The sequence below is a fragment of the Nannobrachium achirus genome (assembly GCF_963921795.1).
Source record: "Nannobrachium achirus genome assembly, chromosome: 11".
Classification (NCBI taxonomy): Eukaryota; Metazoa; Chordata; class Actinopteri; order Myctophiformes; family Myctophidae; genus Nannobrachium; species Nannobrachium achirus.
This window is the reverse complement of record NC_137820.1, coordinates 9,861,775-9,889,357: the sequence shown is the minus strand read 5'-3', so window position 1 is coordinate 9,889,357 and position 27,583 is coordinate 9,861,775. Positions and strand designations below refer to the sequence as shown.

General features: G+C 41.0%; 1 protein-coding gene across 1 annotated transcript; it reads left to right on the top strand.

The window, feature by feature from the left end:
* Positions 1-478: 478 nt before the first annotated feature.
* Positions 479-27,583, top strand: znf143b (zinc finger protein 143b). The gene is made up of 16 exons (XM_080736716.1): positions 479-526; positions 2,752-2,864; positions 4,491-4,679; positions 9,563-9,643; positions 9,845-9,949; positions 12,136-12,332; positions 14,511-14,579; positions 15,209-15,325; positions 15,923-15,998; positions 16,730-16,855; positions 18,653-18,832; positions 21,120-21,350; positions 22,791-22,936; positions 24,385-24,537; positions 25,256-25,384; positions 27,269-27,583. Exons 2-16 carry the CDS (start codon positions 2,762-2,764, stop codon positions 27,350-27,352), a joined length of 1,986 nt encoding a protein of 661 aa, XP_080592842.1. The 5' UTR covers positions 479-526; positions 2,752-2,761; the 3' UTR covers positions 27,353-27,583.

Here is a 27,583-nt window from a genome sequence, read left to right as displayed (position 1 = left end):
CCTAATTTTAGACCTTGTACCAGTGATTTGCGCTGTCATGAAACCATACTTTTTTCTATTGCAAACTGCTAATAAACTCTCCAATCAATCAATCAATCAATCAATCAATCAATCAATCAACCAATCAATCAACCAATCAATCAAATGGGACATTCTGCATATGTGTACTTTAACTTTTGGTAGGCTACTTTAAGTACATTTTGATAACAATACTTTTGTACTTTTATTTAAGTAGCCTACATTTTGAATTCCGGACTTTTACTTGTAACAGAGTATTTCTACTCTGCACTATCTTAAATAAAGAATTTTAGTAGGTCTACTTCTCTCCACCACTGAATTCAAAGTGGGAAAAATGAGCTCATACAATATGAATTGCAGTGTCACACAGCACAAGCAGCCACCTGTCCCTTCAAGCGATGGGATGCAGAGTGCCATACATGTTCCAGGGTTGGGGGCATCTCTTGTAGCGTTTCCTGCACTGGTGCATGGTGGTCGAACAGGAGGGATTGTTGGAAAATTTTCGGAGGTTAGTATATAAATTGGTTTTTACCCAGTGTGCATTATTCCTACAGCCATCTCTGGGAGAGGGAGAGAGATGCGTGTGTTTGGGGATTGAAATGCAGAACGGGAGAACGAATGCCGTCTTGGATTTTAATAAAACTGATCTTCATTGCAGTCCAAAATGCTTATGTTATCATTATTTTTAAGCTAATGGATTCCTCGTTCTTGTTGCATAGCCTAGCTGCGTTACCGTTACGTACCCCGGTCTGGACGCTTCTGTCAAACACGTAGAACTTTATAGCTAATGATAAGCAGTCGCGACAGAAGCAGTGTTTTATATTCTGAATGTCAACTTTAACAGTTCTTGTCATTGTGACTTTGGTGGCTTGAATAGTTTGCCAATAACCAATTGCAAACTATGTATCAAGTTGACATCGTTAGCACGACGTAGCATGCTTGCTAAAGTCATGCTAACGGACGAATCCGCTTTAACAGGAGGCGACTGCTCTTTGCTTTTAGCTGCTGTGTAGCATCATGTTTGGCTGTGCAGTCACTTTACTGACTGGATAGGATAGATGGACACATGTTTTGGTTTACAACAGGAGCACAGTTGCAACATTGTTACCAGTGGTGGAAAAAGCACCCACATATTTTACTAAAAGTATCAATACTGCAATATACAGAAATATTATGTTACATGTAAGAGTCCGGAATTGAAAATGTACTTGAATAAAAGTGAAAATGAAAGTATTGGCATCAAAAAGTACCTAAAGTGAAAGTACAAAATGTTTGAAAATAGAAGATCTCATAGGGCTTCGCATCGTGAGCTTGTAGATTGGCTATTTTCAAATATAATATAGGTATAAAATAGTGCTAAAGTGGTTAATGTATGTTTTACAATATAGGACTAATTTATACCTGCAAAGTAAATAGTAACTAAAGTTTTCAAATAATTGTAGTGGGAGTAAAAGTGCAATATTTGCCTCTGAGATGTAGTGGAGTAGAAGTAAAAGTATTGAATTGCAAAAACACTGAAGAAAGTAAAACATACCCCAAAAGTCTACCTAAGTACAGTAGGCTACCTGAGTAAATGTACTTGGTTACTTACAACACTCATAAACGGACAGACTGATGTTTTGGTTAACAACAGGAGCACAGTTGCAACATTGTTACAAATGTTGCATTGTTGCAAAATGTCTCAACGTCATTACAAATGTTGCAAGTCATAGTTAAGAGGATGATGCAGTAGCCACATACTGTAGATGCCCCCAAGTAAGTTGTCACTTGAGTGGCTGTTTGGCAATGATGATCCGATACAGTAAAACCCCCAATCTCACAATAAAAGATACACATTAATTTACAACGAGGATTAGGGCTGTCACGATTATGACATTTTACATGACAATAAAAATGTGTCTCAGATCATTGCGATTAACAATTTATGTTATACAATTGTGTTTTTGTCGTTGACAATTACATTTCTGTTTGGCTTGTATAAATTTGCACATGGCAGATATGACACATAACCTATATACAAAGAAATTACTGACATTTGACAACTTTATACTTAAATAAGAACATTGATAGTGGAAATAGCAGATCTACAAGGCAAGCTCACAACGTGTGTTGTGAGCTTCTAGATCTGCTATTTCCACTATTTTTGAAAATGCTTGAAAATATGAACATTTTCAACATGTAAACGATTATGACAAAATAATTGCGACTGTCAAATAATTGTGATTATGTCAAATAATTTCTACGAGACAAATATTATGTAATTGTGACAGGCCTAACAAGGATATTACTGCGTAGTTTTATGAACGCCATAAAACATTATAGAACAATATCTATGATGTGTTCTTTACTGCTATGACAGGATGAGTAAGAAGCATGACATTTTTTTAGCAGCCAGTTTGCAGTACACAAGCCTCATGAGCAAGGCAATGAGTACAACACTTTTTGACTGCAAACATGCGCTTCCTTATAAAAAAAATAGTCATCATCGCCATCAGTATACTGTAAATGGAAATGTAAACCCATCCCGTGATGAAACTATAGCTTCTTTGTGTGAATGCGCCCCTGTTTGAGAGAATTGTCAAGACGCTTTAACTGCAAGTCATGCAACATAATATCGGCTCCTTCAGCATTGATATCAGTACAGTGTATTGCAGTGTCTGTGTGTGTCTGTGTGTGTGGGCATGAATTAACAGCTGAAGGCCTGTGTGTGTCCCTCTGCATGTGTTATTCCAGCAGCTAAAGCATGCTCCTGGCCCAGATCAACCGGGACTCCCAGATGGCAGAGTTTCAGGATGCGGATGGTCAGCAGGTCACCCTCTGCCTGGCAGAGGCTGTGACTGTTGGAGGTGAGCAATGAGCATCATGGGTCTTCATACCTCCCACCCTGAATAACACAATAGGTAGTTAAATATGAGGCATGGTTAGTTTAGTTTCTATCCATTACTACCCATTAAGCCTGGGAACGCATTACACATTATTTTATGCTTTAACTATTAAAAAATAGCAGATATACAAGCTCACAGCGCGGTGAGCTTGTAGATCTGCTATCCACCTGTTTCCGCGGGAGTTTACTGGAGATTATTTGGACCACACTTCCGGTTTAACAGCAGACATACAAGCTCACGTCGCGTCGCAGATGCAGCCCGTTGTTTTTGTAAATCACACTCGGTATATTAGATGTAATTGACATGTTGTGATTTAAATGTGTTTACATACAATAACAATAACATGAATAGGAAAAGATCTGACTATTTTAGTTGACCAGTCTTTCCACTAACCATCTATACTATAATTTTGCGAATGTCTGAGTGAGTGAGTGAGTGAGTGAGTGAGTGAGTGAGTGAGTGTCTGTCTGTCACAGCGTTTCTCCTCGGTGGCTGGAGCAATTGATCTGAAATCGCATCACCATCAGCATATGAACACACCTGACATAACTGTGAAGCCCGTTTGTCACTTTCACAAATCGTATGCTGTATATTAGGATTTTTATGGTGTATCTATATCTATTTAGCCTACAGTACCTTTTGTGACCACACATGTTAAGGGAGGGGCGCTGTTGTTCACGCCATGCACAGTCACACACAAACCCACACACACACACACACACACACACACACACACACACACACACACACACACACACGGGGGGGGGGGGGGGGGGGTTCTGGCCCTGTTACAGATGTTGTCCAAAAATCATGCAGATCGGTACACAGTATCTCTGTAGCCGTTAAATGGAACGGGTATTTCTTAGATTGATGCTCCTACATATTAGCATGCAAGCACCAGTTAAAGTTACTTTCCATCCCTCATATACTGTGTGCACAGTGCACATCCCATAACCCACACACTGCACATCATTTCGGAGCTCATATCTTTGAACGGGTAAGGGCTAGTTATGATTATAATACAAATTATATTTCAAACGTAGGTGCACTTTATTAGAATTTCATATACTGTTGCCTAAACAATTATAACCTTGTAATTGGGATGGGACGATACCCGATATTATTGTTCATTGTGATAAAAACGTAATAACGTATAGATAATTGTATCGTGTGATATCGTCCTCCGTCATGCACTGGGATCAATTCACCTTTTATTTGCCGAGCTGCATATCTGGTACCACTTAAACCCTCTATAATTGGCAAAAGGTACTTATAATATAGGCCCTACGTACTTGATATTTTTTTCACTGTACCAAATGTCTTTGCCAAAAAATAGCCGATCTACAAGCTCACAACAAACGCAACGCACTGTGAGCTTGTAGATCTGCATTTTTTTGGCAAATGTTCCGGCCCAGGATAATGGATGTTTGGGATATTTTGATTATCGCGATAATATCGTAAATCGCGATTTCTTTGGTCACAATAATCGTGACATGACATTTTCATATCGTCCCATCCCTACCTTGTAATAATATGATCACGATGAATATTTTGGCCATAATTGTGTTTTTTTTGTCTGCCTCCCAGATGGAGATCAGATGGAGAGCATGGACACAGTGAGTCTGCAGGCGGTCACTCTAGCTGATGGGTCCACAGCGTACATCCAGCATGACTCCAAATCAGCCTTTTCAGACGGCCAGCTCATGGACGGCCAGGTGATCCAGCTGGAGGACGGGTCCGCTGCCTACGTCCAGCACGTCTCCATGCCTAAAGCAGGTAATGGACTGGAAAGAAAAGCTGAGTGCCATTTTGCACCCCCAAGCTTTACTAGCCTGTTTTCTAGCTCCAACATCTGGCTTTGTCTAAAGTTTGTTGTACGCCCAGGATCACAATTGGCAGGGCTCCCATGGTCATGAAATTCCTGGAAATATTTTGAAATTAGAAAAATATTTTTCCAGTACTGGAAAAGTTTTGGAATTGATCAAGGGTCCTGGAAGGTCCTGGAAAAAATAGCTATGCATTGTCTTTGGTTATTGATTTTGTTAATACCTCTGAAATGACAAATTAAACATTGGCCAGATTGTCAAATATTAGAGGCAGAAATTGTGAAAATAGCCGATCTACATGCTCACAACGCCTCGCGTTGCGAGGCGTTGTGAGCATGTAGATCTGCTATTTTCACAATAGAAACGTGTTATACAAAATTCCTCAACTCTTAGTGCTCGTCAGGGTGCCGGGTCCCCAGTTAAAACATGATTAGTTCGGGGGTCACAGCCTGAAAAGGTTGAGAACCACTGGCATACACTACCTGACTTTGGGCATTGCGCATAGGAGTAAGCAACTTGTTATTGAGCTAAATTATTGTTATATAGTCCTGGAAATTGGGTTAAATATTCTGGAAAAGTTTGGGAAATCAATTGGTGAAAATGTGTGTGAACCCTGAATTGGCCTTGGCCTACACCTGGCTTACATCTGGCCTACATCTATGTTAGCACTGCACACTTCATACCAGGTGTTTGAAAGGTGTTGGTAATTTCCCACCAAGAGAGGAGTGATGTATAAAAAGTGACAGTGCAAATGTTTTTGAAGTTGAATCAAAAGTTGTTACCGGTAATGGATAATTTATTTTTGTTTTAATTGTAAATTAATTGTAGCCTAGTTCCAGACCCTGAATCGCTAGCCACACCCCTTTAAATTTTTTGTTTTGGCGATTCAGGGGTCTAGAAGTGCTCTCATTGAAGAGTCCTTCCTCAGTTGAAAATCCGATCGGCGAATCAGCGTTGTGAATCAGCGTCTTGTGATCAGCGTGGGTGGGGGTTTCCCAGAACTCATGTGTGTTTCCAAGTACACCAGCGCCGCCGCCGTACCGTACCGCGCATCGCGTTGCGATAAAATGCGGTAAATTGCGGTAAAATGCGATCGTATCGATCTCGCTATGAAACACCAGTAGCACGCATGTTATGTTGTGTTTGATTACTAGTTCGTAGTGCTCCTATTCTGACTGTTTCTTTGGTTAGCAAGTAGCACTAGCAAGCAACAGGCTAGCCACTAGCCAGCCACACTATGTCATGTGTTGGTCGGTGAACCAATCGCTGAAGACTGCCTCTTTTTGGCAACGCCCATCCCTGCAATCGCCCTGGGGGGAAGCACTTTCAGACTGAATAATGAAGTGAAACGAAATGTCAATTCAGGCTGAGTGTCAGGCTAAATTAATTGCATTTCACAAAGAAATACTGAAAAAGCACAAACACATGAACACTTTCCATGCCATTAAGGAGTATGTTCAGACTTTCACTAATTGGCAGTTCAGTGCCATTGAGGAGTATACTCCTCAATTGGACCACACAGCCAATGTCATCACTGACATTGTGTTAATATGTAACTAGAAAAATATTGTTCCTTCGAAACAATTGTGGGCTCGCTTCAAGCCAGAAAACAATGGCTATAAAAGCACAAAATGTCAAGATCGCAGGCAGTGCTCTCTTTGACGTTACTGACGTCAAAGATTGGTCCATTTTGTTCCAAAAATGTGTTATGCAAAAGTTGACCCGCTGGTGGCGCTATAACAGGCCAATGTGAGAAGGTTGGTATCTGTTCCTTGACCTATTGGGAATGTGCTTGCAAGATTTCACGCACATCCCAGGCTGTGTTCATGATTTGAGGTGTTTTTGGCTTTGGACACTTTATCGCTGCTTGCAGCTATATTTATTATTATTATTTTATAATTTTTTTGTGTGCACTTCATAGGCATGTTAGATAAAGGTCCTTAGATTGCGTGTAGAATGTTTCATGCAAATTGCAAAAAAAATCCTAGAATAAAAACGGGTTTAAGCGTTTTACAAACTGCTCAAAATTATATAGCGCCCCCCTTTGGCCATTTGGGGTAAGATTGGTTTCAGTGATATTTGAACTAACCCTCTACACTATTTTGTCATGAAAATGTGACTTTGCATGTATGTTTAGAGGCAGAAGAATAATTTGCATAAAAATGCAATATTCATTGAATTATTTAAAAAAGCATGTTTCAATGTTAAAGAAATCCAATCTGACAGATCTTTAGATATCGGTCCAAAGTTCACGTAAAAAAAGTTTTGTGCACGTGACGCGAAAATTCCAGAATAAAAGCGGGTTTACGCGTTTTACAAACTGCTCAAAATGGCGGAAAATCGAAGGGCGGAGCTTACTTAACAACGACACAGATGTCTTCCGCTTGAGTCAAAGCACGCGTGTAACAAGTTGCATGTCTTCAAACGAAACGAGTCATGACTTATGCCCGTTTGAAGTTTGAATTTTCAGACGCTTCGTATAGCGCCCCCCTTTGGCCGATTGGAATAAAATTGGTTTCAGTGATACTTTGACTAACCCTCCACATCTTTGCCAAATGCCATGAACGTGTAACTTTGCATGTATGATTTAGAGGCCGAAGAATAATTTGCATAAAACCGCAATATATATTGAATTATTAAAAAATTATATTTCACTTTAAAAGAAATCCAACCAGACAGTTTGACCGTATTGGTCCAAAGTTCATGTGAAAAAAGTTTTGTGCACTTGACGCGAAAATCCCAGGAGGAGATAGATTTTTACTGTTTTTCATATAATTCCGAATTGTGGGAGACCTAAAGGTCAGAGGTCAAAAGTTAGAGGGTAAAAGTTGTTCGGCATGAGGAGACGCATAAGTGTATACAGGTTTCATGGCTGTATGTATAACACAGCATGAGCTATACCTGTTCAAAGATCGCACTTTCGAAGGCTTCCTACAGCGCCACCATTTGGCCGATTGCTATAAAAAATAATAGCACACTTCGCCACTGTAAACTGAACACATTGATGTTTTTATTTTCATTTTCTCACTAAGTATGTAGGAGTAGAAAGGAACCGAAGTTTTGAGGAGAACTGACTGACTGACTAATAAATAATGACAATATCTAAAGTGTGCTCGCCTTACAGGCGAGCCCACAATAATGCTAATACATGCTCAGTTGGACCACTCTCAGTCTGTGTTAGCCTTGAGTTAGGGACGGTCCGTTTAAAATGAATAATTGGTATAGTCCATAAGAGGGGGGGGTCATCAAATATTTATCTGAGCAGTTGGGGGGGCCATGTTTTTTTTATTTTGTCTGTAGGGGGGGTCATGCAACTTTAATTAGTCGAATTTTGTAATTAAAAATGCTTAGCTTTGTTGTTTATCTAAACAACATTAAGTTAGTATATCAAAGTTTCACCCCTACATAGTTGACTCAACTTGGTACATTCCAGTCCTACACGTCCCTCGGCCCCGCCCCCTCCTCTGCTCTCCACTGTTCAATGCGTTGTTGTGGACATTCACTGCGTGCTGTGCTGCTCACACAGGAGTTTCCTGGTAGCAGCTGGATACATATAGGCTAACAAACACCTTATTTGTTGTCACAACTCGAAATGTTCACTTACCAAGAGAGGAATATAAGCATACCTCCAGTTTTTCCCCCCCAAAAAGAAAAGCATGTAGAAAAAAAGGTGTGTAATTCTCTCTCTCACTCTCACTCTCACACACACACACACAGCTGCAGTGGGAAGGAGTCAAGGAGAGAGAAAAGACTCATGCATACTTTGTTTACTTTGCTTGGTTTTCATATCATGGAAAATGGATCACAGTTGCTCAATCTTTCTTTAGTTTGGAGTGTTGTTGTAACCCCAAGAGGGCACCTATGGAACCAAATGGACCCCCAACATCAAATAGTGTGTTATAAAATTTGCCTCTAGGTATTGATAAACCTATAGGCTATAGCAGCAATTATGTTAAACTAGTATCTAGTAAAATAACGGGTGGCTCTTAATAGCCGCTTTGTGAGTTTCTGTAACCCAGAGAAGGGATAATATGGACCCTCAAGGCTGTCATGGGTCCAGTGGTGGAAAAAGTAGTCCAATTATTTAAGTAAAAGTATCAATACAATAATGAAGAAATACCCAGATACAAGTAAAAGTCTGGAATTCAAAATGTACTTGAGTAAATGTACAGAAGTATTGGCATCAAAATGTACTGAAAGTACCAAAAGTAAAAGTACTCGTGCAGAATGTCCTGTTCTTTTCTGATCTTTTGAAAATAGCAGATCTACAAGCTCACAATGCGTTGCGTCTATTTTCAAATGGCCAAAAATGTATAGGCCATAGGGCTGAAGTGGTTGATGTAGGTAATCCAAATATACAAAGTAAGTAAAGTTTTCAAATAATTGTAGAGGAGCAAAAGTACAATATTTGTCTCTGAGATGTAGTGGAGTAAAAGTATTACAGTATTGGAAATTGGAAATACTCAAGTAAAGAACAAATACCTCAAAATTAAAAAGTACAGGACTTAAGTAAATGTACTTAGTTATTTTACATCACTGCATGGGTTTCTCCTGTTGTCTTGAATACAAAAAAACATTGTTTATAGTGGGGGGGGGGCCGGGGGGGGTCATGCATTTTCCTCAAGTCTCTCAGGGGGGGTCACCCAAAAATATTTGAAGGGTGTGGGGGGGCCAAGGAAAAATATAAAAATGATATCACATGTGAACCAGCACCCCCTAGTGGAAAAAAAAAACGAATGGTCCCTTAAAGCTTTTGGGGGCGGCAGTCCACACGAGTAAATGAGTGGCTATATAGTTTTGTCAATAGGTTAACAACATTATGACCTTCTGTAGGAGGAGACAGCTTACAGCTTGAAGATGGGCAGACGGTCCAGTTGGAAGATGGAACCACAGCCTACATCCACGCGCCCAAAGGTACCGGCGGTTTACATCTCCACATCCCCACCTGGTTTCTCAATGCATTCTCTCTGACTTTAAGCAGATCTTTAATCTTTGTCCTGACCTGTATGTAAAGGGCAAGTTCACATCTGGGACTACCTGATCTTATTTTATTGTTGTTTGGGACAAGATCAACACAATCCTGAGTTTATTTTTTTTTTCACAAAAAATAAATAGACTCCAAATCAGCCTTTTCAGACGGCCAGCTCATGGACGGCCAGATGATCCAGCTGGAGGATGGGTCCGCTGCCTACGTCCAGCACGTCTCCATGCCTAAAGCAGGTAATGGACTGGAACATAGGCGTGTCCGTTTGGTCCGGACTGTCCCCCCACTTTTCATGCTATCGACCTATTTTTCTGTATTTTAGTCTGTCTTTTTTTCCCCAATCGGCGCTGTTGTCCTTACGTTCCCATTGTGTTGCTGGAGGTTGCCGCGACCGGCGACCCTCTTAGACATGCTAATTGCTTCCAATACACAAAGTATCTGTGCCAAACATATTGAACCGATTCTAATGTCCGCCCCGTGTTGAATTGAGGGCACATGCAGGCTTCATTGGTGTAAAGTAACTGAGTACATTTACTCGAGTAGCCTATTTTTTTCCATGTTGGCTACTTTTACTTCTACTCCACTACATCTCGGAGGCAAATAGTGTAGGCTACTTTTATTCCACTACAATCTTTTGGAAACAGTTAGATACTTTGCAAATTTCGATTATTAGGCTATAAAGGCATACATTAACCACTTCAGCCCTACATTTAGGCCATTTGAAAATACAAGCTCACAATATTGCTTAATCTGCTCAAATATTTGTATCTACAAATGGTAGGCTACATTTGTGAAATGACTTGACTATAGGCTACGTTTTCTTTATACAGCCTACATTTTGATACCAAAACGTCATTACTCAAGCCACTTACATTTTGAACATGGGATTTCTAAAAGAGTATTTCTACTTTTACTTAAGTAAAACATGCGAGTACTTTTTTCATCACTGACGGCCTTGCTGATCGTGCCTCGATCGGCTTGCTCACTCTCAGTGCGATGCAGCAGCAGAGCAGTTGAGTTCTAACTTCATCTAACTTTCACTATAGGCTACAGTAAGCTGGAATTTTCCTTACTTTATTAACTTAAACTTTTATCATTTATTTTCTCGAAAATACATTGAGCGCAGAGCCCTCATTTTCAATGATGCAGAGATTGCAGAAAGCATATATAGGCTTATAATTAATATTGAAATAAGAACAGCAGGATAACAAGTATTGTGAAATTTACATTTGAAAGTTGAATTAAATTCTTTATCCAGATCTTATAGGGCTACATTGTCATCTAACAACACATTAAAGTGATTATAGGCTAGTTACTTAACTAAAGTCCGACTCCGAGCTGATGTGTACGTTTGATTACGGTCATGACGTCACCGGCTGGCCACGCCCACAATATCGTCCCCTCACTATTTTACCCCTGCCGGCGCCTCTGGACTGGAAAGAAAAGCTGAGTGCCATTTTGCACCCCCAACCTTTACTAGCCTGTTTTCTAGCTCCAACATCTGGCTTTGTCTAAAGTTTGGCCTGGGCCTACACCTGGCTTATATCTGGCCTACATCTTGCACAAAGGGCCCAATGTTTGTTAGCACTGCACACTTCATACTAGGTGTTTGAAAGGTGCTGGTAATTTCCCACAAAAAATAACTCAGGATTGTGTTGATCTTGTCCCAAACAACAATACAATAAGATCAGGTTGTCCCAGAGGTGAACTTTCTCTTTAACCCTTTGTAAGCCACGGGGAGCCCCTTAATGTTAAAACCGTAGTATATCGCACATCCCAGCAAGGAGTCTCAGCCACGCCGTACTTTCCCGGACTTTGTCATTAAAACCGGAATAAATGATTTTGATCCGAAAATCGGTGATCGTCTAACCTTCCCTAGTCACCACTCGTGCATTGATAGCTCATGCACGGTCTGACATGAAGCAGAGGTGACGTCAGCTCCTTTCCTTCTCCAAGGCTACTCCCAGCCATCCGTTTGCTGTCTGTACACTAGGGCTCCTACTGCAGCCATGCTTGGGGCTATGCTAGCGAAAATGTTCAGTTCTGTTCTTGAGTCACACATGGATTATTTGTGGGGACATTTACGTGAACGGATCGCGCACGCGAAACGCACGGGGAGATCGATGATCGGCCAAAACCCCCATTCTATCCCAACGGAGATCGAGAAAATCACGGTGAGCTAATGACCTGGGGGGGGAAAAAAAAGAAAAAACAACGGCGCTGTCCAAGAAGGAGGGGCGGCGGGCTCATGTTTATAAACATAATATTATGTCTCAGATCACAATACAATAATAGAAATTTCACGGCTAATCTACCAACCACCATTCTATTTCGGACGGCAAAGTGTTAAGTCAGAGTCTTGTTTGATTAATCATTATTTTCAAGTTTGTTCCATTTTTCTGGTTCTACCTCATCTCTCCAGATACGTATGACCAGAGCGGTCTTCAGGAGGTGCAACTGGAAGACGGCAGCACGGCTTACATCCAGCATACTGTTCATATGCAGCAGCCCAACACCATACTGGCCATCCAGGCCGACGGAACTATCGCCGACCTGCAGGCCGAGGCCTCCTCCATCGACCCAGAGACCATCAGTGTCCTGGAGCAGTATACTACCAAGGTACTGGGATAAGGATTGCATTATGGTTTTTGATTCATGGAGTTTGGTCAATGTTTCCAATTAAAGTTGTAAACTTGAAACTATCTGCCCACCACTGGGTTCCTGTTCCTCCATGATACCCCCTGGGAGGGCGATCTCCTCCTATCCTATTGAATATATAGGACCACAATGGAAACAAGCCTTCAAGGCTTTTTTGTGATATCCTTTTAGCATTGCTTGCGTAACTGTACTTTATGTACTGTTGTCTTAACTCATTCAGAGCCCCAGACATTAACGGATTATAATGTCCAAAGTGCCTCCTTCAGGTCCCATTCACTTGCGTTGTCTTATTTTGAAGGCCAGAAGTCCACTGCGCAATCACTTCCGGTCTGACGTCATCGGATCGTGCGCCGGAACCGATCCTTGTCCACGTGGAGTTGTGTAATGGCCGACCGGGAGCTTTTATAACTGTGTAACATAAGCGAGCATCTGCCTCCATCCTAGCTTCTAAAGTGTAGTTTTGAGATAATGGACATTAAAGGAGTAGTTCACCCCCAAAATGACTTTTTTTCTATTGATTACTCAGGCCATGGAGAGTAGAGTTCAATAATATTTTTTGGTTTTTGTCACATTCCTAAGACAAAATTTTGATTCGAGTAAATTTACCCCCATTGATTCCGGATGGTGACCCGTTTCGAAACGGGTCACCATCCGGAATCAATGGGGGTAAATTTATTGTTATCACATTTTTGTCTTAGGAATGCGACAAAAACCAAAAAATATTATTGAACTCTACTCTCCATGGCCTGAGTAATCAATAGAAAAAAAGTAATTTTGGGGGTGAACTACTCCTTTAAAGATGAGATCCCCCGTCCACCTCAATGTTATGGATGGGACTATTTTGTGCTCGTGGAGCCGTGATGATGCGAAATCAATCAAAGCCACACTAGCGACTGACTTAAGGGCCATTTATAGTTACGTATGGGTACGTTTTGGGTGAGAGAGTACGTACAGTACATCCGTCGACATGCATAGTTCCTCTACGTTATGTACGTGCCGACTCGCTCTCCGTTGGGCCGCGCGCCACTTTGCGCCTCGCAGCACAGAACAGAATAGCTAACATAAGCGAAGCATTAAGCCAAAACACACCCACTCATATAATTCCCAAGTATTTGATGAGCCGCTGAGTTAATTAATCAGCTCTTCTTGTGTGCCTTGTATTGCTGTTGGAGGATAGGCGGTGTGTGTGTGACTGTGTGAGTGTGTGTGTGTGTGTGTGTGTGTGTGTGTGTGTGTGTGTGTGTGTGTGTGTGTGTGTGTGTGTGTGTGTGTGTGTGTGTGTGTGTGTGTGTGTGTGTGTGTGTGTGTGTGTGTGTGTGTGTGTGTGTGTGTGTGTGTGTGTGTGTGTGTGTGTGTGGGTGAGGAGTCGAACAGTCATCAAGGCGTCCTCTTCACGTGGTTGCGACGTTCCTTTTTTCCCGTTTCTTGATACAATATATTTCTCATTGGGACACATAGTTTGAGAACCGCTGTCAAAGAGCAGAGGAAAAGTAATTTTCCATATCCTCTATGGATATATCTTGTACGTTCAGTCCGTCCAGCTGGGTGCTGTCCCCAACACAAATATATAAGTATCAAGTATACTAACGACACATTCAGCTCAAGTTCAGTTAACCTATCCATTCAAAACTTTGATACTAATTACAATAAATACAGATATAGAGGACCTTTGTAAATGCTATACATTACATACTGATACACATTGTGAGCATTTGGAGCAAATTATGCCATGAGCTCTATTCAGTCAACTTTCTTGTCTGAGTTTGATGGTAGGGTAAAGGTCACATTACTTACTTACCAATAGCCCAACTTTAGGCATAAGCCTCGAACAAGTGCTCTCCTATCCAGGCATCTCATTCCTCGGCCAGTTTCTCCAGCTGTCCTCATACAGTACGTGTCCAGATCTCTTCACATCTGCATCCACGTCACGCCACCAGGCGTGTTTCTTGGTCTGTCCCTAACCTTTCTCCCTCGTGGGTTCCAGAACAGGGTGTATCTTTATCTTGTGCTAGATCTTTTTGAATGTTTAATATTGTGATTTAGTACAAGCACTGAAAGAGGTTCCCACGTTTCATTATATTTGTAAAATGCCAAGGACTTAAGAGATGTAACACTAAGTTGCTTTTCCTGCTTCCTCAGGTGGAGAATGTAGAGAATGCTTTGGGAGCCTTCGGAAGAGTAGACACAGACAGCGGTGTCCATATGAGGGTAGGGAAACCTTAACTCCAATTATTTGTCTTTAATTTAGTTAACTATGTAATATTCCCAAGGACGTGCTGGGCCCCTGATTCAGCCCGGGAAAAGAGTTGGAGAGGCCCTCATTGCGCGCCATAGAGAGAGATCTCTCTCTATAGCGCTGCTGCTACTCAAAGATTTGCCATTTCAGATCATGAAAAGTGACAAGCCAGTGGGCCAATTACATGAGTTATATTTCGTTGTTGTCGGGTGGAAACCTTGTATGTCCAAAACCGTTTGTTTTGTATTTATCATTTTAAAAATGATTTAAACTAGTGAAAACAAGCACACAAACAACATCATTTTATTTTTAATTTTTTCCTAATGGCCAGCCTGGACCGGCCGAGAATGAACCGGCCGTTCGCTTTTCCCAATGGCCAGCACGTCCCTGAATATTCCACATTTTCTGTGTATTTTCAGCTCTCTTTAGCGTTAAATTAAGACTGCGGACTTCACTGTGTATACAGTCAGTAACACATTCTAATTTAAACGAAATGTTACAATATTGCCAATATGTTGACCTTTTCCTTTTTTTTAGGGTTACTCCATCTCTTCCCTAGGTTGGCTTGGGATGTCTCATAGTGTTGTTTGTTGTCTTTAAGATCGTGGTTCAGGGTCAGGATGGGAGGCAAAGCAGGGTCTCGCACGTAGGGGAGAAGTCATTCCGCTGTGAACACGAGGGCTGTGGGAAACTCTACACCACTGCCCATCATCTCAAGGTACGACTGTGGCCCTTGTCAGACCTGCCTCTACACAGCTACAGTATGTGCACGAGCCTCCCCATCACCTTCCCTCCACTCCGTCGTATGAAAAGATTATAAACACAATATGAAACTGCTGGTCACGTACCAATAAATACTGGTGCAAACGTCTCTTACCCTTCTCCATCCCCGTCTATTCTGTTTCTATTTGCCTTTAGTTCCTCTAAGTGTCTTTTTCATATTTTAGTCTTTATAATGAACTTTGAATCTCTCTCACACACACACACACACACACACACACACACACACACACACACACACACACAGAGTTAAGTAATTTGTATTGGTTTTCTGTCTCCATCTGTCTCTTGGATGTAGTCGAAGCTGCAGTACTAAATATATTTTTAGAAATGAGGAAAATTACAAATTTCCCATTTTCTCTAGTAGCAGTTGGCATTATTTGCAGAGTTGCTGTACCATCACTGAATAAACACAGAGGAAACGATGCATTATACCGTAGTATCCCTCATACGTCACAAAGTTTATTCAGGAAAGTGTGAATCAGTTTGTCCTTCTACGCCTCTGTTAAACTGGCTGCGTTGGTGTTCCCCACAGGTACACGAGCGCTCTCACACTGGAGACAAGCCATATGTGTGTGAATACATTGGCTGTGGGAAGAAATTCGCAACAGGTACAGCGAAGGGCGGGCTTCTTTACATACATCTTTCCCTTTTATATACGAGGATGACAATTAGTAATTTTACATCAATATATTTTCTGATCATATTCTCAACTTACATGATGTACTCGGCACACAACGTGTCATCATTTGGATGTACAGAAACGTTAATGCGGTCTTCTGCCATTTAGGCATGAACGCAAATCCGTGTCACTTTAGATTTGAACCACTTTAACCAATATTTTATGCTATTAGCAGATATATTATAGCAGATATACAAGCTCGCAGCGCGGCACAGAGTGCCTCGCTGCGAGCTTGTAGATCTGCTATTTTTGAAAAATCGTGAACCTTTGTGCAAGTCTTTGAATATTTTTGACCCGATTCTATAAATGTCTTCTAAATCCTTCTTCTAAATCAGTGGTTCTCAAACCTTTTCGTGTCAAGGACCCCCAACATTACATGTATTTGGCCGCGGACCCCATCTCAAAATATGTTGTTCCAGGGACCACCCAGAAGCAAATATTTGAGTTACAAATGTTCGCTTTTAAAAAGATATATTCAAAGACCAAAAAAAACCACACTATTTTTCAAAAATAGCAGATCTACAAGCTCACAGTATATCTGCTATTTTTCAATAGTTAAAACATTAAATAATTCTAGGCCTAAATGTGTCATAAAACCACTGTATGAATTTAGTGGCTCTCAAGTCATGGCTCCTCACTTCATTTGTTTTGTGTTTTCAGGGTACGGATTGAAGAGCCACTCTCGCACACACACTGGAGAAAAGCCGTATAGATGTCAGGAAATGAACTGCCGCAAGTCCTTTAAGACCTCTGGAGACCTTCAAAAGCACACACGAACACACACAGGTAGAGCAAATTGCACACATAATATGGGTACAGTACGCAGCACGGTTTTCCCGGTGAACCTGAGCGCAGCGGTGGGGGCGCGGGAGTGTGGGGAGCACACTGACTATTGCTGATGATGGAGTTTATAGCTTAGCCTTTATGTATTGAGAATGAGAGGCACTCTTGCCGATTTAGTCGTCGCCAATTGCAAGATATTTAACAGTTATTTGGGGCCATGATGATAACCTTTTCTTCCAACTACTAGACTAAGGATTTATTGTTTACAACCACAATTATTCACGTGTGGCAAGATCACGGTTCCCCTATAGTAACACCCTGAAGAAGGCGTTTGCCGAAACGCGTTGGTGTTTTTTTCTAATGTTCTAGCCCATTTAATAAAGGCCTTTTATTGTTAAATCCACCTGAGTGCCTGGACCTGGATTTTTGTGCCTCTGTGGCACATTTCTTCACGGTTCCACTAGTTTTACTAGTAGGTTAGTGTAGGCTTAGAGGCCTGTTCAGAAGTTAATTTAATGTTTTCCATTTAATGATTTCCTTTATCCTCATCTAATCTTGCGCTAATGCACGTAACTGTTTTCGCCAGGTTTTAAGGCCTAGTAGACTTTTCAGAAGTTAATTTAATGTTTAAATTTGATGATTTCCTTTATCGTCACCTTGCGCTAATGCACGCAACTGTTTTCGCCAGGTTTTAACTTTTTAATGTCTTATTTTAGTTGTTTCTCATAAGCTTGCAAACCCTCCTTGCCCATCGGCCCCCACCGAAAACCGCGGTCGCGTACAGTACAGCTCAGTCATGGTCACATGCTATGCTGCACAATGTACCGTTTAAAGCAGTGGTTTTGATCCCTTTTCACATCAATGACCATTATTTATTCTGCATTTGATCCATGGTCCACCATTTGATGAGATACTCCGACCCAAAACGTAATATTTTGTTGTTGGATAAGATTTTGTCCACAATTCCATGCTGTATTGATGTGGTACCATAGGAGAGATAACAGGCGAAAGTTGATAAAAATAACAATTCTTTAATTAAGTAATGCAGATGAACAATTTAACTCTTGAGAGCATAAAATGAAACATTAATCTTACACGCAAGAGTTAAAGATCTACGGTATAGGGGTCCATTTGGTTACAAACACTCATTTAGCTGGGGACCACCTGGAACCCCCCTCAAGGACCACTGGTGGTCCCTGGAACACTGGTTGAAAACCACTGGTATAACGGTACAGTGTAATGCATTAGTGACACAAGTGCATACAGACTGGTTCCATTTTCAAGGTCGAGACTAACGTTTACATGCCACTGCAGGGGTTCACACTAGGGTCTCAGAGGCACTTGCCCATCGGGCAGGTACAGGTCATGTTCTACTTGCCTGAAAAGTTAATCGAATCGTCCATTATAAAATGATAGGTAACATTTTAATTACCGTACAATTTAACACTTACTTTGTGTTACTTCCTGGGTCTGTGCGATTAAAACATTTCGTACCAAATTTTGTATCCAAATTCCTACATAGCTATGATTGTATAGGACTATGGGTTCACACATATTTTATATTTGTAAGTGTAGCAACAATGAAAACAGCACATTACAGTATATCTGGTTTTGTGTTTATAGACGGTTGTGTCCCCGCACAAGCAAGCACTTGGCCGGTCGGGCAATCTGAAAGTAAACTCCACCTGCCCTAAAGTTGTATTTACCTGCCGAGGGCAGGTGGGCAAGCCTTAGTGTCAATGCCTGCACTGGTTGATCCAAACTCTTTTTCTCTCCATAAACTCCATCTCCTGTTTGCAGGGGAGAAACCTTTTAAATGCCCTGTGGAGAACTGTGGCCGGTCATTCACCACCTCAAACATCCGGAAGGTTCACATCAGGACCCACACAGGAGAAAGACCTTACTACTGCTCTGAGCCCAGCTGTGGGCGATCCTTTGCAAGCGCCACAAACTACAAGAACCATATGAGGATTCACACTGGTAACATGCAAGCCTTAGTAGAGACTTATTAGATTTGTATCAATAATGGTGGACAGGCTAGTGGATTTAAATGAACTTATTGAAGCGGTGAAAGCCGCTTCCAAGGTGTGGCTTTGTGTGTCCCGTACCTGTCCCGTGCATCCCTGCGCTGTGATTGGTTAGTTTTGTCTGTCCCGTGGCATGTCCCGTGCATGTCCAGTCCAGAATGAAGAATTGAGGATTGGTCAAGCAGATTTCATAGCTCTAGAACACATAGAATATAAATTCACCGCTTCACTTCGAACCGAGGTTTGATTTTTATACTAACTAGCCCTTACCCGTTCAAAGATATGAGCTCCAAAATGATGTGCAGTGTGTGGGTTATGGGATGTGCACAGTATATGAGGGATGGAAAGTAACTTTAACTGGTGCTTGCATGATGTAGGAGCATCAATGTAAGAAACCCGTTTCGTTTAATGGCTACAGAGATACTCCCCCCCCCCCCCCCCCCCAGCCTGCCCGCCCACCCGCCTGCACACACACCCGCCTGCCTGCACACACACACACACACACACACACAGAGCTGGTTAAACATTTTGCCTCAAGCTAGATGCAGAAAAGATGTGTCTCATGCTAGATGCAGAATAGATAGTAGATACACCATAAAAAATGCTAATATACAGCATACGATTTGTGAAAGTGACAAACGGGCTTCACAGTTATGTCAGGTGTGTTCATATGCTAATGGTGATGCGATTTCAGATCAATTGCTAATGTTTACTAACTTATGGTATTGAGAGAGAGTGAGAGAGAGACAGAACAGGAGATGTATTCATATGTTGACAGCTGTTCCCCAACAGCACCTAGAATCTGGATCTGCTTGGTTTAGCTGTCAAAGTTGGACTTGAATTTCAAAAGGACACCAGGACACTTTGACTTGTGGACAAGTCTATAGATATAAATAATGGTTAGGTCTTACACACCTTTCGTACTTGTTCACAGCCCCCTACTTTGTTGAGGCACCCGATGACACTTCATTGTCTGATGAAGAGCCGAGAGGCTCGAAACGTCACGTCAATGATGGTGTGAAGCAGTGGTTCTCAACCTTTTCAGGCCGCGACCCCCAAAATAATCATATTTGAACTGACCCTGTCCCCACCCTGACGAGCACCAAGAGTTGAGGCATTACATTTTGTATAACACGGTTCTATTGTGAAAATAGCAGATCTACATGTGTAGATTGGCTATTTTCACAATGTCTGTGTCTAATATTTGACAATTTGGCCAATGTTTCATTTGTCATTTTAGAGGTATTAAAAAGTCCTTAAATTGTCACTTTAGAAATGTGCAGAACCCCTCTATACACTTAAACTGTTAAGTGAGAAAATAATATTGCACATTTAGTTAATCACCCCAAAAAATAATAATAATTTTGGGACCCCCCTGGGGTTCCCGACCCACAGGTTGAGAACCACTGGTGTAAAGGAACCTTAACTCACTGATTGCTATCATTAAACTTCAACATTGATTGTTCCCTGCCAGTCATTTTATGATTTATTACATTTTAGCGTGGTCGCATGTGTTCCACGACCGCATCGATCGAGTGCAGGCATGATGCCATGGCATTCATGCACACACCACTATCTGCTTCCCCTTGAGTGTTTGAGACCGAAGCACACCCTTGCTATGAATGGAAATGGAATGGAATGGAAATGGAAATATATAAGGCATGGGTCTTCAACATTTCCAGGCCAAGGACCCCTTAGCTAAAAGACAGATGAAGCAGCCCTCTACATGTTGGATAAAACTGTGTTGCAGATTTTCATCGATTTCATAGGTAGATTCTTCCTAGACTTGTTTGACACTGTCATCAGTCGATGTTGGATTCATGTTTATGTGTTTTTTCAGACATTTAATCACTTACCAAGTGTTGATGCTTTGTAAACTTGACCTATCACACTTGGTCTGCTCTTCTTTTACCTCCACACCCAACCTATTTGCCAAAAATAGCCGATCTACAAGCTCTCAACGAGGCGTTGAGAGCTTGTAGATCTGCTATTTTAGGCCAAAATTATCCTCAGAATAGGGATGTGAGAGTTCAAGTTGTTAATCTTAAATAATTATCCTATCACTCAAAGATTTGGCGGCCCCCCCTGTAGTAACTCTGAGGACCCCCTAGGGGTCCCGGACCCCTGTTGAAGACCTCTGATATAAGGCCTTCATTGAATTGTGCTTTGTTTGCGTATCTAATATGAACTATTTAATACGCTAGTTTCTAATGGTTTTCTGTCCATTCCTGTGTCTCCAGGAGAGAAACCCTATGTGTGTACGGTACCTGGGTGTGAGAAGCGCTTCACTGAATATTCCAGCTTGTACAAACACCATGTGGTCCACACACCATGCAAGCCCTACAACTGTAACCACTGTGGAAAGACGTATAAGCAGATCTCCACACTGGCTATGCACAAACGCACCGCCCACAATGACACAGAACCCATAGAGGAGGAGCAGGAGGCAGCCTACTTCGAGCCACCCACAGGTGTGTGAGGGTGTGAGTGTGTATGTTTGTGTGCGCGCGTGTGTGTATGTTCGCACGCGGAGAGACTTTGTCTGTTTATGTGTGCTTGATCAATCAGCCCAATTTATTTGTGATACCGTATGTTATAGTTCACCCCAAGTTGTAGTTCACCCCAAAATGACTTTTTTTTACTCACACCATGGAGACTTGAGTCCAATAATATTGTTTTGTTTTTGTCATATTCCTAAGACAATAATTTGATTATAATAAATGTACCCCCATTGATTCCGGATGGAGACACAAATGCATGAACTATTCCTTTAAAGTAGTAGTTCACCCCCAAACATTTCTATTGATTACTCACACCATGGAGACTTGAGTTCAATAATATCTTTTTGTATTTGTCGCATTCCTAAGACAAAAAATGTATTACAATAAATGTACCCCCATTGATTCCGGCTGGGTGGGTCCCAAATGTAAATTATATTTAATAGTTTTCACCCCCCCCCCCCCCCCCCCCCAAATAATAAACTAGAAAGATGCAATTTGAAAATGCAAGTGTGGTTGCTGACGGTTGCTGACTATATTCTACAGTAAGCTAAGGTCATGTGAAGCTCCACCAATTCACCCTTTGTCAAGTCCCGCCCATTGTCCTGCCCCTCTCCACACCCATTGGTTGCTGTGTCTTGGTGGGACATTCAGTGGGACATTCCATCCACTGCCATGTTAATTCTGTTGCTTCATATTGTTATTCTGTGTGCTCAATTCTAATTTGAAACTTTGTTTCAGTCAATTGGAGCTGCTCAGTGGCAGTATAGTGAATCAGCATGTTTTTAAATGTTTTTATTTCTACAAAAATTATGTTTTAGCTAATTCAACATAAAAAGGGCGGAACCAGGGCGGGACAAGGCAGATAGAGCCTGCTGGTTGGTCAGTCAGGGACCAACCAGGAGGCTAACAGATTCCCTATCGCTGCCATTTTGAAAAAGTTACCCTAGAAGTCTATAAACAGTTACCCTAGAACTCTATAAAGTTTCCCTAGGACTATAATGTACTAATAAATGAATGAAAAAAGTAATTGAAAAAACATGGCCTCCTCACATACTGTATTACCTGAACTATGGACGGTGTTTTCGATGAATCTGTCATGGTTAAAATGGAATTTGAAGTTACAATGGATTTGTATAGGAAGTGGGCGTGTCTGATAAAATGAATATAAAGTATCTTAATACTGAATCAAGCAACTTAAAAACTATCTGGGATGTTCACAATCAGGTTCATGCCCTTTTTGTGTCATACATTTATTCTGCTTAATAAAACAGTATTTTGATGACTCTAAAGCTAGCATGTCCCCCCCCCAGTTCATATATACTAATACATCTTAAATGTAGTTAACAAAGGACATATTCATCACCCTGTAATACAGTACATTTTAGTTTAATTCCTCTGTGTTGAACCCAGACGCCATCGATGACCCTAATGTGACCTATGGAGCGCCTGTGGAAGGGGAGGAGGACGGGTCTGAGCATGTAACCATGGAGACCTCGGAGATGCTGGGACAGCAGCATATCGCCCTGGTAACGCAGGAGGATGGAACGCAGCAACAGGTAATGTCATGGCTGCCCAGCATCCTGGGTCTAATTCTATTATTGGTCATTTGAACCACAATTCTTTTATCGCCCCCAGTGGTGGAAAAAAAGTACTTGAATGTTTTACTTGAGTAAAAGTATCAATACTGCAGTATAGAAATACTGAAGTACAAGTAAAATTCCGGAATTCAAAATGTACTTGAGTAAAAGTATTGGCATCAAACTATACTTAAAGTACCAAAAAGTAAAAGTACAAAATGTTTGAAAATAGCAGATCTACAAGTTCACAACGCGTCGCATCACGACGCGTTGTGAGCTTGTAGATCGGCTATTTTCAAATAGCCTAGGTATAAAATAGGGCTAAAGTGGATTAATGTATGTTTTATAATATAATCACTTATATCTGCAAAGTAACAGTAACTAGCAACTAGCAACGTTTTCAAATAAATGTAGTGGAGTAAAAGTACAATATTTGGATCTGAGATGTAGTGGAGTAAAAGTATTGGAAATTGGAAATACTCAAGTAAAGTACAAATACCTCAAAATTTTACAATTTTGAGGTATTTGTACTTAAGTAAATCTACTTAGTTACTTTACACCACTGATCGCCCCCTATGCTTTCCTCTGGTTTCCTAATTAGGTTTCAAAATAGTATCTTTATTTATTAATTTATTTTTAATGAAAAGAATAGAAACGTTATATCCTTTTTGTATATGATTTAAAAATAACAAAACATTAAACATTATACACTTACACAGTATACTGCCTAAATCCAAACCGACTTGAGGCACTGACTCCTTCTTTGGCCATATCAACGCAAGTCATGAATGTATATTGCTGTAAGTTTTTAACCGATAATGACATAATGGGGACACCAGATTGAAAGTGGTTTAAAACACCACTCATTTTGTCTGGTTTCTATGATGTTGACAATAGTTTTCATTATGGCCAGTTCAATCTAACCCTTCGCCTGCCTGATAATCTCCCTTGTAGACCCCACCCAAACCGATCTGTTTGTTCAAGTGCTCTTGTAAGGATCATATAGGTGGGGGAAGGGGGGTCTCTACTAGTAGATATTAAATTCATATACATTTCAACATTTATTTAGAACAACGTTTCGACCACTTGTGGGTCTTCTGTATGGAGTGTGGAGTTCTGGAGGAAAATGAAGGCAGGCTGGTTGAAAGGACTCACACATTTTAAGGAATGCTCCTTAGACTGAGACTTGTGAAAAATATAATTTCATTTATTTTTAGATGCCCATAAAGTGCTCAGCTTTCAGGGAATGATGATTGATACACAGATGACTGTATAAAAAGTGCAGTAGTGCACCTTACATTTTATGAACATGACCCTAGATTGTATAAAGGGGGGGGGGGTGAAATATTGCACCCTCTAACATTTGTAAATTGCCTATACTGCCGTAAAAACCGAGTGGTGTTTCTTTTCGAACTGTTTGTTATCAGGTCAGCATCTCTGAAGCAGACTTGCAGGCCATGGGCGGTACGATCACCATGGTAACGCAGGAGGGCACCACCATAACCATCCCTGCCCACGAGCTGACGGCACACGGTGGTCACGCCGTCACCATGGTGACGACGGACGGGTCAGAAGGACAGGTAACGTCATGTGGTCACAATGTAAATGTATTATTATGATTAAATATGTCCACCATTCTACGATGGCATATCCAATATTGTCTTCATGTACAGTACAGTACATGTCTGTCTTACTTTCTTCATTATGCAATCAACTACACCCCAGTTTACAAACATCGTGTTTTTTTTTTTTTTATATATATAATTTTTTCAAACTTAACCCATTTAGGCCTAGAATGATTTAATGCTTTAACTATTGAAAAATAGCAGATATACAAGCTCACAGCGTGGCACACAGCGGCATCGAGTGCCACGCTGCGAGCTTGTAGATCTGCTATTTTTGAAAAATCTTGTTTTTTGGTTTTTCTTTTAAGTCTTTGAATATATATTTTTAAAACTTCTGGGTGGTCCCTGGAACAACATATTTTGAGATGGGGGTCCGGGGCCATGTAATTTTGGGGGTCGTTGACATGAAAAGGTTTGAGAACCACTAATTTAGAAGACATTTATAGAATCAGGTAAAAAATATTCAAAGACTTGCACAAAGGTGACGATTTTTCAAAAATAGCAGATCCACAAGCTCACAGCGCGGCACTCTGTGCCGCGCTGTGAGCTTGTATATCTGCTATTTTTTAACAGTTAAAGCATATCACTGGTCACATAATCTAAAGTGACACAGATTTGCGTTCAGGCCTAAATGGCGTCTGATCTTCATTGCATGGCTGTCTGTCTCCCCCAGGTGGCTATCATGACACCAGATATGTCTGCCTTCCAAACCGTGGAGGAGGGGGTCTACAGCCAGGAGCAGGACGAGTGTCATCCTGTCACTTTATTGGCCACGTCCAACGGCACTCACATTGCTGTACAGGTTGGTGGGCTAACAGTATATCGTCGTTGTTGGGTGGAAACCTTGTATGTCCAAGACCGTTCGTTTTGTATTTATTATTTTAAAAATTAACCAAACTAGTGAAAATAGCAGATCTACAAGCACGGTGCGAGGCGTTGTGTGCTTGTAGATCGGCTGTTTTCACTACCTTTGTGCGACAGCCTTGTATGATGAAGCAGGGCTTTTGCTTGAAAAAAAAAACGTACTAACTTGAAACTTTGATAGACAGGTTTCTGCCCGACAGTGACAATATAAGGGACATTCTGTGAAATGAGCTCTGGAATATCAGCTTTTCATCTTGAACCTACCACACCAAAATTGTTGGTTGATCATTCCCTGTAGAGCTACTATTTTATTTCACATTTTTTTTGAAGATTTTCGCTATTGACGTCCAAAATTCTCCTTGTAAACCTCGAAGTTTACGAGGCTAGTCCATAATAGGGAAGCCAGGTTGAAAGCAGTTTAAACCACCATACCAACAGCGGTTATGGCCAATTAAATGTGAACCTTTGCCCCCCTGATAATCCCCCCTGTAGACCCCACCCAAACTGATCTGTTTGTTTAAGTGCTCAGGTAAGGATCATGGGCAAGGTGGGATTCAGTGTGGGAATCTTGGCCTTAGCCGACCATGATAACGCTTGTTAAAAAGCCCCTCCTGTTAAGGTCTAGGCGTTGTCCCATCAAAAAGCTTGAAAAGCGTACAAACACAGAATAATGGATTTACAAGTCAGCCGTTTACACCGCGCCAACCTAACGACAGCCAAGTCTTATGTTGCATGACTTACGCTTTGACCCAATGTAATAAGAAAACGTTTTTCTTTATGCAAATATAGCCTACTATAATACGTAGTTAATTTTAACATCTTCACTCATTTGATTAAAGTGAAATTAATTGCATATTACTGGTCTTATATGCTTGCCCTCGTAAGCAACCCTAAGGTGACAACATGACCATGAATTTAGCATTTAAAATAAAAATATAATTGGATATCATCTATGTATTATGGTTTTTAAACCCTGAGAGACATACAACATGTCAAAGCCAACAGGTCTTAAAATGAACCAGTGTTGAGGATAAGGACTTTGTAACAGAGGCATTCCCCTCCTTCTGTCATGTAAAATTAACACTTTCCAGAGAGTATTTTCTGTGTGATTTACATTGTAAATTTACTCAGAAAACTGAAAATGTTCCCGCCCTCTCTTTCACCACCTCCTGTCGTTAATAGATGTAAAGCAGCCATTTCCATACCCAATGTGTCCCAAAAATACTAAGAGAGCAAATAAGATTGAATCAACATTCATTACGTGGTCGTCAACATGATAATGAGTTTGGCAGTTGGTACATAATGATAATGATTTATTAGAAGTACCTACGTACTAGATGTCAGATTTGGGGCATTTAATTAACTCACGAACTAGCTGACAATGAGAGCCATCAGTGGAACAAACTTAATTTGCTAGATGCAGCCAGATACTAGCATGCAGCCAGAGCCATAGCACAGCACACAGACAAGGATTAATCAAAAAGAATGAACATGCAACTCAAACATTGCCATTTACCTAGTCCAAGGGACAGACTTCCTGCATCTCTTTGGTTTAATCTGTTTATACCAATGAATGATTGGCCTCTGTGCCTGTTTATTCGATTAGATTGGAATTCTTTGATTCCACCCACACAACCAGAGCCTGTAGAATTATGATGGAATGGAAATGGCAAAATAAAACAATTACATAATTTGCAAAGCATATAAAAATCCACACAAAGCCTTTATGGTCCAGAAATGGGGAATGATCAATGCAAAATGTCAATGTGTTTATTTGTATCAGTTAACTAATCATTGCTTTATCTTTGTTTGCTTATTGTAGCTCAGTGATCAGCCTTCGCTGGAGGAAGCCATTAGAATTGCATCTAGAATACAACAAGGAGAGTCACCGGGCCTGGACGAATGACAGTATGGACACCAACCCCAGATTATGGACTTGCAGTCTAGGATCGAACCCCATCCTTGAAATGGATTTAAATGCATTTGGGTTTGGAACCAAGAGAGAAAATCACTGGTCTTCCTCCATTTTCCATGTCCCACACAAGAACGTTAGTTTTTATGTGTATATAGCTAGATTTTGATAACTGGAGCTCCATTTTGTCCCTCATCCAAATCGATGTTGGAGAGAGGGGGAGGA

Coding starts and splice junctions, on each gene's coding strand:
- znf143b (XM_080736716.1), top strand. CDS start 2,762: ATGCTCCTGGCCCAGATCAACCGGGACTCCCAGATGGCAGAGTTTCAG. Junction 2,865..4,490: donor AGAGGCTGTGACTGTTGGAG/GTGAGCAATGAG, acceptor TCTGCCTCCCAG/ATGGAGATCAGATGGAGAGC. Junction 9,950..12,135: donor CGTCTCCATGCCTAAAGCAG/GTAATGGACTGG, acceptor TCATCTCTCCAG/ATACGTATGACCAGAGCGGT.